The sequence below is a fragment of the Neopelma chrysocephalum genome, unplaced genomic scaffold, assembly GCF_003984885.1.
Source record: "Neopelma chrysocephalum unplaced genomic scaffold, ASM398488v2 Primary Assembly neopelma1_108, whole genome shotgun sequence".
Classification (NCBI taxonomy): domain Eukaryota; kingdom Metazoa; phylum Chordata; class Aves; order Passeriformes; family Pipridae; genus Neopelma; species Neopelma chrysocephalum.
Genome location: NW_020897773.1, coordinates 100,797 through 118,248, shown reverse-complemented (window position 1 = coordinate 118,248; position 17,452 = coordinate 100,797). Strand labels below are relative to the sequence as shown.

Genomic DNA, 17,452 nt, shown 5'->3' with positions numbered 1-17,452 from the left:
TGACTGTGTTAACATAGAAGGTATGTACCTATATAAGGCAAAGTAATATTGGAGAAAAGCTTCTCAGTCTGAAGTCTGGCTTAATTTATCATTGTAGTAACATTTCGGTGAAATGTATTGTATGTGCTTGTAGATAAGATAATGCAGTGCCTGCAGAAATGCATCCAGTGATGACTGAAAGCTTTCTCATTTTGCTAATATAATGGAACATTAGTCAAGTGCTTGGTTGTTCTTTAGTAACAAACTCAATTTGCATAAGTCAGCTCATGGTAGAAGTCAAGGAATACTGTGAGAGCTAGTCATTTTAGAGTGGAGGATTTTATGGGTAGTTGTATTCCCAGCACTTTCAAGTTTACGATGGAGCTTTTTCTGGGGAATAGAAAGATGATACTTGCTGCCTAGGGTAGGAATTTTGTTGGTGGAGTTGAAACAAATGTTAAGATCACTACACTTGCTTGCAGTTTGCAACCAAATACGAAGATAAAAGCTCATAAAACACTGATTACTCAACCCTATATCTAATCCATCTCACAGATGGGATTTGAGAACTTTCTCTGGAACATACTTGTAAATTCAAATGTTGGCACAAAAATAGTTGGTAAGATTAAAAACACCTGTTGATAATATGTAAAACTTTCCTAACAGTATTTTCACTTGTGCCTAATCCTCTGGTACTAACTGTAGTCTACATTTATACATTTTGTTTGAATGCTGGTTTTGTTGCTTCATTAGCTCCCTTTTTCTCTTTCTCCTTTTTTTATCCTGCCTTTGCTGCTGCTTTCCATCTTCTGTCCAGCTCCATCTTTCGACAACTCCCCGTATAGCACTTCACTTCCTGAATACTCCAGTTGCCAGCCTCCTTCAGCACCTCCTCCATCATATGCAAAAGCAGTCTCAGCACCAATGTCAGAGGCCACACCGGAGTACGCTGTAGTGACTTCTGCACCACCGACTTCCACTCCCCCTACACCGCCTCTAAGGCACTCTGCATCACGTTTTGCTACATCTTTAGGCTCAGCTTTCCACCCTGTTCTCCCCCATTATGCTACGGTTCCTCGTCCGCTGAACAAAAGTTCTCGGCCCCCTTCTCCCGTCAATGCCATGGCGACTTTGCCTCCAAATACAAAGCCTGTTGCCTGGTCCGCACCTAGTTTTGCCCCCCTCCCCCCATCTCCTCCAGTAATGATAAGCAGTCCACCAGGCAAAGCTACTGGTCCGAGACCTGTCCTCCCAGTGTCAGCTTCTAATCCGGTGACCCAAATGTCCACGTCTCCCACGGCTCCTAACGGGCTTCCTGAAAACCTGGCTTATCCGGTTCCTTCACCTTCTACCTCAGGTCCAACGCCGCCTCCGCCACCTCCTCCCCCCCCACTGCCTTCCTTTCCGCCTCTGTCACTGTCTGGACCTCAAGCTTCTCCTTCTCCCAACTCCCCGAATGCCTCGACTCCCTCATCCAAGCCTAGTGTTCTCCCTTCTCCCTCTGCAGCTACCCCTGCCTCTGTTGAGAACTCTCTAAACTCTGTGCTGGGAGACTCCTCTGCTTCTGAGCCAGTCTTGCAGGCAGCCTCTCAGCCGATTGAACCTACGACCCAGCAGGGTAAGGCTTTCTGTTATTGCTACTAATGCGCTAAGCAGGAACGCAGTCGAAACCAATTGGTGTCAAAGCCCCTAACTGCCCCCAGGCATTAATACAATGCTTCCAAAGTTGCAGTGATCTTAATACCACAACGAAATACCATTTGGAAAACTGGGGTAAGGGAAACTTGAAAGCTCCTGTGCACAAGAGCCGGCGTTCTGTGGCCTGTCATAAGTAAAAGTCTGATTTCTTAAGCTCTCACCTGTCTAGATCTGAGTTTGTCAAATGTTTGCTTGGTAAATATTGCACTGTTAGTTTATTTGGAATGAGATGTTAACAGGCAGCATCATTAGTTTCCTCATGGCAGCCAACACAGAAGAACATGTGTGCGACTTTGGACCTTAAGTGAGGAATTATTCAAATTTAGAAAGTAGCATGTAACACCTACAGCATTTCCTTTTGGACAGTGGTTGTATTTGGATACATGGCTGTATGTGCACACATATATATAGATAGGTCTTTCTGTGGTATTCTATCAGCGTAGCTAAAGAGACTTTAGACAAAGTTTGATTAAGCAGGTGACAGTCTTAATGGACATTTAGACATACATGTTTTACATGGGTCTAAATGTCTTTGTTAACCTGAATCCTGCTTTTATATTGATTTGGTAGATTTAGATCTTTGTACATAACTCTGCAGTAGCTGAGCTAAAGGGATGGGCAGAGGGGCTCCTGGGGGATAAGCAGCCTGTGGCTTAATCACACACAAGCCATGCAGAGTAGATTCCTCTTTATACCCTCTTGTCTTAAATGAAGATGTGAGCTACTCTGGGATGGGATGGAAATAGGGTGAACAGCCTCACTACTAGTATGGAATAAAAGTGTGCACTTGGATGGTGAGTGATGCCTAGAGAGTTTAAAAGGCTTTTGAATTTATGCAGTGGTTAGCAGACTACAAAACCAGGCAGACTTGTATGTGAAATTCCTGCCCTTAGAGACTGCTTAAGAGAGTTGTGCAACATTTTTAGTACCTTATGGCAGTTTGGATGACATGGGGAGGGATGTGTGGAGCTGTTGTCTTAGTCACAATTTCTTAAATTCTTCTCATAATAATAACACAGTGATCATCAGAATATTACTTTCTCAAAATACATTTTATATTGGATATCAATGTGAATTTAAAGCATTAAAAGAATGATACATAAAAAATAGAAGAGTTCGATCCCATCAGCTTGAAATATGTCAGTCTTCTAACTCACCAGTTAGTATTTGTATTAAATTATTAAAGTTGATTAGTGGAATGTTTTTTAGAAGAAAGATTTATATATAGCTTAGAAATTAGCATTGGTACTCAAACAGTTTAAGGGCTCAGATTCGGTGATGTGTTAAATGCTTTTTAATACAATGAAAGGTCACTCTGTGTTTAGCACCATGTGAACACACAGTATTGTTCCTACATGGTACGGTGCTCGTGCCTTACTTGACTCTTTGCCTGTTTCCTGGTGTAAAGTTCTTCTTGGTTGCAGCACGGAACCTGACTGGAGGGGTTTCCTATCTAAATGTCTCTGAAACTGTCTGATCTCTCATACTATACTATGTAATATTTTTAGTACATTGAATAAGAAAGTTTGTCTCCTGCTGAAACTTGCAGTGTTTTCTTGCCTAGTATCTTACCAGTTTTAGTGTTTCATACACTGAGCAAAAGAACCACCATTTCAATGGAAATAAGGCATTTCTTTTCTAAGTCCTTAATGTATTCTGTTTGTTTTCTCTTTGATACTAGGTGGTGTCCAAGGACCACCAGCACCTCCTCCTCCACCTCCCCTACCCCCTGGCCCAGCTCAGTCTTCAGTAGCAGCCCCACCTCCTCCTGGCCCACCACCGCCTCCTCCACTTCCACCTTCAGGGCCTCCGCCACCACCACCACCGCCTCCTCCACTTCCTAGCCAAGTTCCTCCTGTTCCCCTTCCACCTCCTGCTCCTCCCCTCCCAGCCTCTGGATTTTCAGCGGGGTTTGTGTCCGAAGATAATCGCCCTTTAACTGGACTAGCAGCTGCACTTGCTGGAGCCAAACTTAGGAAAGTCTCACGGGTAAATATAACTTCCGTTTCATTTTCCAGTTCCTGTCTCTAAATCCTGTCTTCCTGAACCGGTTGTAACCTTTGTTCAAGATAATTAGCAGTATCAAGACTTTTTGGGTAGGCTTAATTAATTATTAAAAAAGAATTACAAGATGTGCTACCAGCCCATCACATTCTTTATGCAGTTGTGTCTTTCCTGTATGTGAACTCTGCTGATTTCATTAAGTCAGCTCTCATTCTGTTTGCACATCTGCTGTTATTTTGTGTACTATGAAGGGTGAAGACTCCTCCAGTTCAAGTGGAGGAGGAGGAGGCTCTGCTTCATCTACTTCATCTAAAACAGATGGTGGCCGTGGAAATGGACCACTTCCCTTGGGAGGCAGTGGGTTGATGGAAGAAATGAGCGCCCTGCTGGCCAGGAGGTAAGGAACTGTTTCTGCTGTGCTCCAGCTGCTTGGTCATCATAGAGGTAGGATTTGTGGTGCCTGTTTGCAGCTGGCTAAGGATCAAATAAGCATCGGCTTGTTCATGTGGTTGCTTTCTGAAGTTGATAATGTTTCATGAATACCCATTTTTATTTGAGTGTAATCCAGTACTTCTGTGCAAGTCTTTGTGCAGCACTAGGGGAGGGGATACAGACTTTAAATTGCACAGTTGCGTTCGCCAGGAGTGTGTTGTCCTTGAAAGTATTTTGAAAGTACCTCTTTAAACACACTAATTTTCAATTATCTATCAGGCTGTGTAGGTCTTTAGTTGCAGTAAACAACATTTTCTTCTTAAAGCCATGACGATCTTGTTAACTTTTGTCTCTGCTTATAGGAGAAGAATTGCTGAAAAGGGATCAACAGAACCAGAGCAGAAAGAAGATAAAACTGTGAGTTGGGAAATTTTATCTACTTCTCATTATTAAATAAAAAGACTGAGAGAGATTCAAATGGTGTACAAGAGCTTATTTATACTTTACTATATAGTTCAACACACACTCAACCACTGTTTTGTAAAGTGCCTAGTGCTTGCACATTTTCTACATAAATTTTAAATCTATATAAAAAGTGAAATAAATATTTAAACAGTTGAGACTGACTCTTGTGAATCTAACACTCCTCCCTCTTTTCTCCTTCTCTCCTCCATTTTAATCAGGAAGAATCAGAGTCTTCAACTTCTAAAGTTTCTTCAACAAGCACACCTGGTAAGTAGCACAGGTTTATGAACACTGGGGCTCTATAATGCTACAATCTGGTGACAAATCTCAGCAGCTCTGTTGAATTTTGGAACCTGCCTCTTCTCCATAATTATAGCCTTGGATTTTGCTGTAAAATGGGTCCTGGTTCAGAAGGTGACTGATAAAAAAAATGTAAGTGAATAAAGAATATAAGTGTATGGAGTTGAAATTCTTTATCCCTGATTCCTCTGCTGAGGAGTACTAGGAGCTAAGTGTGTCCAGATGAAAATAACTGGAAAACTTAATATTGAGACACAGCCACTAGTCTAAAGAAGTTAGACTGCAAGGCAATAAATGATGTAACACAAATGAAGTTTTGACACCCCCCTCCCTTTTTTTTTCTCTCTCCTTAGAAGTTTGCTTCATTCTGTTAAACACAGGGATGAATTTAGCCTTAGGGAAATTAATATAGGACCAAAAGAGGGAAGCAAAAGCCAGTAGAAGTGGTTCCTTTAATTGGTTGTGATGATAAGAAGCCTCATCAAACTTCTTAGTGTCAGATGCATTCAGAATTTAACCATTTCCTTCCAATGGAGAAATTTCACTTCATTTCTTGATGTGAGATGCTCTGGTAATGCTGTGCCTCATCACTGGAATGTGTCTTTAAAATGTTCTAAGAGGAATGCTTAGCATCCCCTCGAACAAGCTGCAGCCATAGCAGAAGTTATTCAGTTTTGCAGAGATGGCTAAAATCCCACTAAAATAACTCCTATGGCAGGACAAGTCCTGAAGACTGGTGTATAAAAACAAGCTTCAGAGTTATTACTAGCACTGGCAACCTTTATTTGTCCGGATCACAGGCTATGCTAGCAGACTTCTGCAATTCAGATACTCTTCTCAGTATCTAGCTGCATCCCAGAGAACTTTCTGGGCAACATGAGACTCTGAAAGGGCATGTCTGCCTCTCTGCTTGCCTAGCTTAGCAGAGCTGAACAATATGAAAGAAAGGGAACAAACTCCAAATCTGAAATATAGACTGATCAGTAGCACACTGAAGTTCTGAGTTAAGTAATGATTGCAAGTAAGTAATGATATTTCACACTGTGGAAAGTTCCTTTAATTTTGAGTCTCTTATTTTGAAAGGGAAAATGATCTATTGCAACTGTAGAAGTATCCTTTTAGGGACAAGACTTTGGAAAATAAATATCTTGTTGCTGAAAAGTTATTCTAGTTGTGTGAGGTTGTATCATACCTTCTGTAACTAAATTGAAATTGGCACTGAATTAATTTTATATAATTCATTAGCAGCTCAGGAAAACTCCTTTAGCTTAAAAACCTCTTCCTCGAGTATTTGAAGCTGACTGGTTATGTTTCCAGAATTCCATATTTCACAACTGAAAGCAATCAGATACATAAAGTATAGGCAGACCTTCTCCCAGTTGGATTAAGAATCAAATGGCATTTACAGTGTCTAGGACACATGTGAGACTCTAAGACACTCTCACAACATAACTGGTAGTATGACTAAAAACTACCAGATGAATACAAAAGATGAATACAAAAGAAGGCAGCTTAATATGAAAGAACTAATGCAATGTAGGAACAACAGCAAAAAACCAACCTGCTGACTTAAGTTGCCAGATACTTGAAGTTTCCTCGTGTAAATTACACAAGGAATGGAAAAAGACAGTTTTTAATCTCCTCACTATGTTTTCCAGAACTAACAAGAAAGCCTTGGGAAAGGACAAATACAGTGAATGGAAGCAAGTCACCTGTTATCTCCAGGTACTCCCCTCGGCTATCTTTTCCTTATGTTTGCTGTTGTACATGCTGCTGAAGATGGTGGGCTAAAATAGCAAAGCTCACCTTAATAGTGTTAAAAGTAAAATGTATGGGTTTAAAATTACTGCTGTGAAACTGCTTTTGGCAGTTCTAAGTAGGAATCGAGTCACTTTTGGAGAGTGCTAGTAAGTGAAATTTTTGGCAGTAAAATCAAAATTAAAACTCAAAAACATTCTTTAACAATTGGTAGTATATAACTTGAATTGCTAAGGTGTATATCTGCCTATAGCGATGTTTAATTTTTTCTATTTATTTGAAGTCTGAAATTTCCTGCAAGGGAAAACCAAATTCAGTGCTGCAATTCACACATTCAGTAGTAAATCTAGTGAATAGGTGTTCTCCTTTCTATCACTGTGGTAGTCATAGAATGGTATTCTAGGCATTTAAGCTATCTTGGTAAGATTTGATTCTGTGACAATTTTCAGTAGCTGTCTCATACCAGTCTAAGGAAGTCTGTCATAAAAAACTACATCCTTCACTGCACTAACCAGTCTTCGGTAACTTGTCAACTGGAACTTCAGTAGGTAGTGGGTGTTTCAGTAGGCATTTCAGTAAGTGAAATAGTTGCTTTAGGTTTTTTTTTTTTTTTGAGGTATGTTTAATTGCCATTTACATTAAGCAGAAGGCTTGGGGTTCATTTAGAATTCCTGTATGTTGTGTGTACAGAGGTTAAAGGATTCTGAACTGTGATAATCTGACAGAATTACCTGAATTTCTTGAGAGAAAACAAAAGAACATGTTAAACTTTAGAATGCTGTGTTTGAAATTACTTGAATTCTCCTTAAAAGTCTGGTCTGTTTGAAACAGCTATACGAGATTTGGTGATTAGAGTATTAAAAACAGCTGTTCTTTAAGTGGCCTCACTTGTAGTTGAGTTTGCCAGTTCAGTTCTAAAATGCAACACTAAACATTCTCAGCCTGTATGAATATCCTTGTCTGTCCTCCTCTCTGCTACACTGTCAGTGTAACAAAATGCTGCACTGCCTTTAGCCTTGACTGTCCCCTGCCTTCTTCCCCCTCACCCCCAGTAGGTCTTACCTGCTTTAACCAAGGTCTCTTGTACTGATACCTCGTTCTGCTTCAAGGTGTGGCATTGAGGGGGAACTTGTCACAGAAATATTTTGTGTAAGGAATCCTAAAGAGCATTTTAGATTTCGTGTTGTTTAAAACAGTTGCTGACCTGTCCCTTTGGCTTTAGATACCCTATGGATAAGCAGTTGAAGAAAGTGAAGGGATTAATAAGTAGGGCAACTCTCCACATTGGACTCTTTTGGGGAGTCTGGGATGTTCTTAAGTCTTGATTCTACCTGCCCCTACCATAGCAGGTTCTTTTAAACTGTTTTATGCATCTAATTTCACTGATCTTTTTTCAACTGGTGAAATTCAGAGTTGCTGAAGTCTTTTAAAAAAATGTTTTCTGACCTAGAGGAGTACAGGACTACAGAGGATTTTTGAGATGTCTCTTGAGATGCATTGAGACATTCTCTCCATCAAGCTTTTGTCTTCACTCATCCAGTGGAAAATGTTGGTAGAATTCAAGTTGATGTGGGCCTTCACTGGTGTATACTCTAAAATAAGAATTCTATATTTATTGAACATCAGTATTATTTTTCCAATGCTGTCATAACCTGCTTGCAAGTGCCATAAGCGTATACTTTAAGACTGCTGGTACAGCTTTCTAGTCAGTGTTTACAAGTTGCTCTGCCAGGATGAGGAATGTTTCACAGACCAAGAAAGAAAAGGTGTCAGTAGAGGTCTCCCTTGAATATCCTTGCGTTTTTCTTAATTCTCTACGCTTGCTAAATCTGTTTCAGCAAGCAGCTTGTTAAACTTTCTTTGAGTGAGTTAATCAAAGGGTGCTGCTGTTTGAAACACTAGTACTGTGTTTGCCAAAAGGGGATATCTTTCACCTGGTAGGGCTTGAGAACCTGCTTCCAACCTCTACAGAGAGGATATGAGTCATCTACAGAGGCTAAGCAAAGTGTGCTTAAGAAACTGGCAAGTAAGCAAAATTTTCTCTTCAGAGCTTCCAAACGGGTTGACAATGAAGTTGTTGTTATTGAGAATGAATGTTCTAAGCATTTTAAAATAAGCTAGTGTCCTGTTTAAAATCAAGCCTTTTTTTTGGTAGCAAACCGAAAAGACTTAAGGTGTTTGCTTTTATTTCCTGAAACATTCAGATAGAACTCTTGGACCTAGTGAAACTCCATGGTGTTTAAGGTGCTAAAACTGAACAAAATTAAGACCTATTATAGCTTGTTAAGGTAGTATTTCTCCCCTTCGTAGACGGGAATCTCCGTGGAAAAATCTGCTTGCTTCTGAAAACAGGTTCTATGATTCATTAAACAGGTATCATCCTGTTGGGATTTGAGACTTTGTAATAACCACTTTGACCAGTTCAGGGTTGGACTTTTTCTACATGGATTGGTAATCACCACACTCACCATCTCTTCACATTTTGTTTGTCCAGTTGAGCCCATTTTTGCACTTGTTAAAAGCAGATAGTGTCAAAGGCAAATTGAGATGGCTTAAGAATCAGATATGAATTCGTATTAAATACTGGTTTTCTGGCAGTCTCCACCTGCAAAGATGCAATTTCCTGTTGAATGCCAGGATTTAGTGAGCTATTTGCGGTGTTTTGAGAAGCAGGTTTTCAAAACTGTAAAGTTTAGATACACAGGAATAGCAATTACTTTTCCAGGTGAGTTTTCACATCTGCTTTTTGATAGAAGACTTGTTAAACATAAATTAATGTTTCTATTTGGAACATACTCACAAGTTAGAGTTAACATCATGTATTTTTTTTTCTGTAGATCTAAGTTTCACTCTCTAGTGGTACTCATAAAGTACTGACATTTAAACCTTTCTTAGGAGAACTTTCCACAGGTAGAAGTGTCACAGACTCCTCAGAATTACTGAGTCAGATTCCAGCTTTGCTTTTCATGAAGGCACTCGCTGTGGTGATTACTTAATCTTTTGTATGAAAAGTTCCCCTTTTAGCTACTTATTTTGGGTGGTGTATTCTGCATGATGGCATGAATAAAATCTTTATCTTGCATGCTTGATTTAAGGTGTGTTAGGGACTGTCAGAGTTGCCTAACAGTCCTGTTAGGCAATGCTATGAAAAGCCACACGGGAGAGCTCTTTAGCCGTCTATGGATTGAATGGTTGGGATGATTTATTAACTGAATTTCAATAGTTAACATTTTCCTTAATGGCAACTGCATTCACTGTTAATCTTTCTTCTGAGCAAGTTGAAGAGAGGGGGGAAAGACAGGTAGATTTTCCTGATAATAGAAATTATTTAGTTTACAAGTTACTGTCTTTCAGTATTTAAATTAAGAATGTCTTACATTTCGGAAAGCAAAAATGGAAGACATTCTTAAGACTGAGGGGTAGAGTTTTATAAAGAAGCTTTCCTGTTGAGATTTTTGACAGCAGGAGTAGATCACGTAGGGTGGGTAAAGCTGACTTTTTATTCTGAAGCTCTGAAGAAAAAAAAACATGAAGCAGTCATTTGGTGGAGAGCTTTTCTTTGAAGTCATCTCATTAAAACATTAAAGTCATAAGTTATTTTTTTAAAATTTTAAAAAATTTATAAGTATATTCTTGTTTAGGCTTTTCTATTAAGGCAGTAGGTGCCTGTTGTCAATTGCCAGTAGCTGTATTTAAGAGGATACTGGGTTTTTCCCAGTCAGTTTTGTTAAATGCTGTAATACCACAGTGCATGGGAACAAAGTGGTAGTCGATGGAAGTGATGAGAAACTATATATGAAGAATCTGAAAAGCTCATGCTATTCTGCTTGGAGTAAGTTGGGGTTCATGATTTGAGATGTAAACTGCAAGTAACACTTCAAATATCAGATACTTCGTGAAACAGCAATTGCCAAAGATCTCATCTTGATGAATATTTTAAGGGAATGGAATTCTTCCATTATGAACTAAGCACTATAAATACGTAAAGAGTTTTGTAAAAGATCCTGAATTGTGGTTTGCCTTCATAGCATTAGCACACACAGTAGATTTTGTGGTGGTTGCAAGGTGAATTCTGTTTTTCAGCTTCTTTCATTATCAAGTTATTCAGTATTTCATCTTTTGTCTTACTTGGTGGATTGTGTATTTCGTTTTGGGGTGTTTCAAGCAATACTAATGTTAGCAGTTTCTCTCTTGGAACTTACATTTAAACAGTGTAGACTTAAGTCTTAACAGCTGTAGCAATTGAGTATTGGGATCCCACATGAAGGAACAAGTATCAAACCAACGTTTTGGTGTGTGCACCCTTTTCTGTTGGGAGTCACATTTTGAGTGTTTTTGCTTCAGGTAACAAATCCAGAAAATATTCCTGTCAGGTTGTAAAAGTCATCAAAACAATCCAGTGTGACGTTCATTCAGCTCTTATTGAACAAAACCCGTATAATAGGATAATTTCTCTGTGAATGAACTGCTGTCTTGTAAAGGAAGATGTATGAAAGCTGAAGGGTAGTGATTTGATAAAACAAACTAGGAAATATATGCATATATTTGTTTGCTATTCTTTTTCTTTTGAGTGAGAACACAACTTTTTTTTTTGGTTAGCTAAATTAAAAATATACAAATAAATGAGAACGAAAACATGGGATACACTGCTTGTGTCCTTCACACATTCTGCTTTTTTCTGAAAAAAAAAAGTAGTTTTATAGTGTATATTCAAAAGAAGATAAAGCACAGAATTGTGCCTTTCTTGCTGTTTTTTTCTTATTTTTGTTGCTGTCCACCTTCCATTGTAATAAATGAGGCTGCACCATCAGGTGACAAATCCAGAAAAGTGCGGTGCTTAATGAATTTCTCCTGTGTAGGAATTTGGAAGTGACACACTGAGTTGAGGCCAGGCTTTTTTTGTTCAATGAAATAGGTCCCAGTTTAGTCTACTAATACCCTACCCTTCCTCAAAGTTAGCATACTGTGATAATCCTAAACACTGGGGAAACCTCTTGACATGAACTTTGTCCCACGCCATCCATCCATCCCTCCCTGCTTTGGAGAACCGTTTTGGTATTCCTGCTGTCAGCATCTAGGTACTGTCTCTGCTCATAGCTGTAGTAAGTACATGAGTCTGAATTACACCTTGTATAAAAGAGGGGATCAGGAAAGAGAAGTGAGAAGTCAGAAAACCCACTTCTTTTGGAATCTGTGTTAAAAAATGCAAGATGATCTTGGAAAGCAAGTCTTTGTCTTAAGAGAGTATTGCATCAGAAAACATCGAACATGACATAGTCCAAAACACTGAATTTCCTCTCACATGTTGTCTTACTGTTGTTACAGTACTTGCTTTCAGGAGCTTTAAAAAGCAATTGATGGAATAATTTGGTTTGGAAGCATGTCAGATAAGGTTGCTCAGCCATGTCCTGTCAAATGTTGAAAATCTGCCAGGGTGATTCCATGGCATTCATACAGTCAGCATCAACATGTAGTCATTAGTTAGTGGGAGTGTTTCCTTGAGAAAGCCTCTTTTGAATGAGTAAGCAATTGAAAAGATAAAGTATTTGACATCTGAAGGCGTTCAGCTTTTCACGCCCATTATGAAGAAATCAGAAACCACTGACAGTGGAATCTGTCTGCTACTTTGAAAGTTCTTGGTTTGAACTAATAACTCTTATTCATATGGTAATTAATATTTCCAGAGTGTGGAGAATGTTCTTGGTTGTTGCTTTCTATTCTGTGTGGTATTTTGGGTCTGCTTGATTTTCCCACCCTCCCACTCCCAGCATTTTTTTTTTCATTCTGATTCTTTACTATGTTTTTGATAGACAAGTGTTAGTAAGTCTGATGGGGAAGTCCTATGTATCCTGTACTCATGGATGTGTTTTTGTACTGCAGACCAAAATCTACACCAACGGGACAACCTAGTGCCAACGGAGTACAGTCAGAAGGTCTAGATTATGACAGATTGAAGCAGGTATGTATATAATGCTTTGAATGGGCAACTTGGATATATAAGGGCTTGCAGCTGTCCCATACCAATTTTTAACTGTGTTAGCTAGTTCCAAACTTAATGATTTAGTAATTGCTTGCAGGGCTATGGTGGTGGCAGTGGTTTTTAGAGGGGTGTGAATTGTTGAGTTGAAGGATCTTCCTGAAGAGGTGTTTGAATCAACAAGCTTGTCCCCAAGTGGGGAGGGAGATTCTGGTGCAAGCTCCAGCTTGGTGGGTCTAGAGTGGCTTTTAACTTGGTAGTTGCTTCTAGACCATTCTGATTTAGTGGTTGGCTCTAAATTGGGTTATGGATCAGCAATCTGTTCTCGTTGCTTCTGGATTGAGTCCTGACTCAGCAGGCAGTTCTAGAATGGGTTCTGACGTGGTGGGAGGTCCTGGAGCATGTGTGGGTTTGTTCTAGAATCTAGTTTCGTCATCTCGAGAGGATTTGTGGGACTCTTGCTGCAGCTTCCATGAAATGCTGCTGCTGATACCAGTCTAGCTGCCTTTTTTTTTCCCTTCCTCTTTTTTACTGGTCTGCTTTTATTTCTTTTCTGTGGTTCTTTCAAGTTGAAGGCACAGAAGATGAGGACCCCATCATTCCATAAAGCACAGCTCTCCCATGTTTTTCCAGTGCGCTCATTCCCACTGCCTCTGTTAAGATTATTTTCTCTGGAGGCAAAATCATCTCAAACTCTATGTCTACTGGACACATGTCAAGCTCTTACTTGCCCTTGCCAGAAACTGGTGGCCACACTCCCACTCCAAGGCTTCTTGCTGTTTGCCCAAGAGTCTTGTATAAGACTTGGTGAACTGGGAGACCTACCTACTCTGCAGCTTTGGTACATGCTCTTACACCAGGAATGCCTTCAGGCAGGAAAAGTGCGTCCATACATGTGTTGGTGCAGCTCATAAGGGACCCAACAAATGTAGAGCACATGACAGTAATTGCATGCTCAGTTGTGAACAGCACAGTTGTGAACAGCATGCTGACCCCAACACTGGAAAAGAAACAGCTGGAATCCTCTAGATGACTTTTGTGCTCACTATGGATTTGACAAGGAGATGACAGTCTCTTTTGCAGAAACAGACACTACCCCCGGCTCTGCTTGTAGACACACTATCAAATCATCAGTTAATATCACTTAGAGGAAAGGATGGAGAAAACAGCAAGCGGGAGGTGGCACCTTTGCCCTGTTGCCTTCATTCCCTCACATTCCACTTGGCAACTGGGACCTTGATAACTTAATCTCCCTTTTTTCTTCTTTTCTTTGTCTATTTCCTTGGCTTGTGGTGCTTAGTTAGCTCCTTTTTTTGCATTCCACATCACATTTCACCTGTAGCAAAGCTTCCTTAGTTTAAAGGAACATGTCGAGTTTTGGGGTTTTTTTACTTTTTTTTTTTATTTGGCAGTTACATTAGTGTACTATTCTAACTTCAAAATGTCACTTCTCATAAGTTCTGTGGAAATCAATTTATAGGACTTCTATGGAAGGTTTTTCTCTGTATTGTACTGCAGTAAGGATGTTTTATGGATGCCTGCGTTAGGTTTTGAGGATTAACTTGGAAGCTGAAGGGTGGGTTATGTGTTTCAGAAGGGTTAAGGGTTGTTTGGAAGAATCAGATTGGAAGAATTGTCGACTTCTCTCCACAGAAAATTACAGGTGGCAAAACTAATTTGTTCACTGATCTGTTATTTTTGTTGTGACACCACAGGACATTTTAGATGAAATGAGGAAGGAGTTAACAAAATTAAAGGAAGAACTCATTGATGGTAGGTACCACTGTGTTTGCTGTTGCTTTTCAGTTTTAGAGTAAGTAGCTACAGGTGCTTTATAATGTGTTTACAAAGTGTTTCTAGCCTTGAGAATTATATATTGGTAAAAGTAGCTTTGTTCTTAGCCTGGTGGCAAACCATTTGTGCCAGACCTGTTCTGATTGATGTGCTTTGTTTTCTCTCCTGGAAATTTTGCTTTAGTAGAACATTTATACCAAGTAGTGTCTTTTAAGAGTGGTTGGAGGGATACTGTATTTGAGTGATTTGCAGTTGTCCTTAGTATCATGTGGTGGTAGGTGGGTTATTTTTAAATAATCCAGAGATGCTGAGGTGCGTATTTCAAAACTGGTAATATTCGGACTAGAATGGTGCTTCCAGCTTTGTCTTCTCTTTGATCTGTAACATAGGAGTCAAAGAAAAGAATTCTCACAATTTTCATTTTTAATGGAAGACCTTTTCCTAAGTAGTCTTCTGTAGTTAAGGGAAAACACCAAGAAAGCACAATCTTAAAGGTCCACCAGTCAGGAATTAAATAAAACTCTGTGTATAATTTACTACCTTGGTGGGCTTTTTTTTTTCTTTTTTGCTTTGTGGAATGTACCAAAATAAAGTATTGGGGGGAAAAAAGTCATATTAAACTCATACAACTGCTGATAAAATATCAAATGTCATCAGCTGATGTTGCAGAAAGAGCTGGCTGGTTTTGGACTACAGAGAATGTAGTGCTTTTCCCCTATATTTTGACTGTGCTGTGTTGTACCTCAGCCTTTTACAATAGTACAGTGCAAACTGTACAGGACCCTGAGGCTGCTCTTAAAACAAACAAAAAAACTTATGTGAGCCCACACATATGCTCCTTGATAATCCCAGTGGTAGTGATTGTCATTAGGTAAGGTCATAGGCTTTCTGGAGATGGGAACTGAAAAATAAGATGTTAACTTTACAGGACAAAAAAGGGTAGTGCCTGGGTGATAATGACAATTGTCTGAAGCCACATGAGACTGTCTTATATATTGCTTATTCACATTGTAAGACTGTTGGAGCAGGGTGAGCCTTCTTTAAGGGGTCACTTGTGTATTCTGGCTTTCTGCCTTGACTGTGACTATTTGATTTGCTAATTTTCTCTCTCTTTCTCTTCAGCTATCAGGCAGGAACTCAGCAAGTCGAATACTGCATAGAAAGACTAGTACTAAGCCGATGTGACTCTTTAACTTGATATAAAACTGACTACGTTTTGTGAGCTGTTAGAAGAAAACGGAGACAGACAGACACTTGGAAGGAGGGAGAAACAACCTATTCTGAAAAGCTTCAGACACATCACTCTGGTGATATGCTATTCCCCTCCTAGTTTGCAGCTTTTTTCTGACCTTTACAGCAGGGTGGAAGAGACTCTTAAAGTTACTGTAATGATTATGCAGAAATTCCTACACCTATCAGACAAGATCACAATGCTTTGAAGTCTACTCATGTCAAGATAAAATTGCACATGTTTCAGAATTCATGCTGGTTTAAAGGTAAACCGGTGGGAGAAAATGAACCTAACTCAAGAGATTACAAGTCAGACTTACAATTTACTAAGAAGATTACAATAAATACAATGATACAGAGAAAACTGATTTTAACCCCCAAAGACAGATGTATAACCCAGCACCCTGGGACAAAAACAGTGTTTGTTAGCCCCTGTGCTGAGCACTACGTGGTCCCCCGGGTGCAAAGTAAAAGGAAAGGAAAACCTGTTGGTCCAGATGATGGTCGCAGTCCTGTTGGAGTTCTGGTCTTTCTCTCGATCTGCCGAGTGGTACCAGAAGTCCCAAAACCCCAAGATTATATGTGCTCAGGTTCAGGTGGGAATGTCCAGTACCTCCCCCAGGGCAGGGAGTTTCACAATGGGTGATTTAACTCTGTGAGTCATGGGATATTTTTGAAGTCTTTAATGATCTAGGTCCTTGCAGCTGCCTATTATGCCAGTCCAGTATGGCCCATAGCAGAGATGCCCCCTCAGGCTGGGTGTGAAGGTGCTAATGCTTCCCGGAGGGGAGTAGTCACGGCTGAGTCATTAGTGTAAAGACAAAGAAACACTCCTCACAGAGTTCTTTAACACCCAGCTTGTAGCCTGAGGTGTCACGCGTACCCTGGGCAGCTGCTGCAAATGATCTGTTATTAACAGTCCATCAGAAATGACATAGAGGGTGTAGAATACACAGTTTTGGTTATACCCACATTGTGATAAACTGGTCCTGACCCCTGTAACTAGGACAGTTGTTAAGACAAAAAACAGGGAAAAGCTTGGGAAGGCTTTTCAGAGAGGTTTTCTTTATTAATGAAGGAGTTAGCAAGTTATACTGTTGTACTTCAAATGTATCTCAGGTTTGTCTTCCTATCATATCTGATATTTCCATGAATAATTTAAGAGATCAGATGTGTAGAAGTTCGGTTCACAAAACATGGAACAATTAGAAACGCGCGCTTTTAAAGGGCAATATTTGTAAGTGAGTGACCTAGACGGTGATAACATATCAAGACTTTGGAATTTTATGATAGGAAGCCTCTCTAGTTAGCCTTCATGCAATTTTATAGGAAAACAAAAAAAAGCAAATACAGTCCAGAGTTTAAAGATGTAGATGCCTTCCTACATTGTTACAATGCTTTACCAAATCTAAGACTTCTACATAATGCGAATCAGCAGTCAAATGTAAATCATTAGTATGTTGTAGATTTACAGTAGATTTTGGGGCTTTTTTTAGATTTATGCATGTGGACATTTTTGTAATGTAACACAACACAGCCAGCTTTTTAATTAAAAGAAAAATTGCATGTCACAGAGTAGCCTTTTCATTTGTAAGGCTTAATTTATGCCCAGAAAGATGCGGGATGAGGGAGGGGGAAGGTGACACATTTTTATTACTTTCTACACTTTTTCTTCATCTTACATGCATGTGTAATAATGAGGAAAACATAACTTTTATCAGTAACCATGTTAATGGAACCAGGTACTTAATCCTTTTGTATCTTTTTTCAGTTTTCTATTTGAAATTCCGTAGTACTTCCATAATGGTTCTGAAA

At 39.5% G+C, this 17,452-nt stretch overlaps 1 protein-coding gene across 6 annotated transcripts in view; it reads left to right on the top strand.

The window, feature by feature from the left end:
• ENAH (ENAH, actin regulator) overlaps window positions 1–16,005 on the top strand; it is an 87,192-nt gene extending 71,187 nt beyond the window's left edge. For 2 of the 6 annotated variants that reach the window (XM_027696633.1, XM_027696636.1), the window contains 10 exons: window positions 797–1,597; window positions 3,359–3,666; window positions 3,933–4,078; window positions 4,476–4,530; window positions 4,797–4,845; window positions 6,537–6,603; window positions 8,947–9,009; window positions 12,517–12,595; window positions 14,329–14,386; window positions 15,530–16,005. In XM_027696633.1, the coding sequence (XP_027552434.1) occupies window positions 797–1,597; window positions 3,359–3,666; window positions 3,933–4,078; window positions 4,476–4,530; window positions 4,797–4,845; window positions 6,537–6,603; window positions 8,947–9,009; window positions 12,517–12,595; window positions 14,329–14,386; window positions 15,530–15,567 (1,664 nt within the window). In that variant the 3' untranslated portion in view covers window positions 15,568–16,005. The remainder of the gene's footprint in view (window positions 1–796; window positions 1,598–3,358; window positions 3,667–3,932; window positions 4,079–4,475; window positions 4,531–4,796; window positions 4,846–6,536; window positions 6,604–8,946; window positions 9,010–12,516; window positions 12,596–14,328; window positions 14,387–15,529) is intronic. The other 4 variants (XM_027696635.1, XM_027696634.1, XM_027696637.1 and 1 more) reach the window with 3 other exon arrangements.
• The last annotated feature ends 1,447 nt before the right edge of the window (window positions 16,006–17,452 follow it).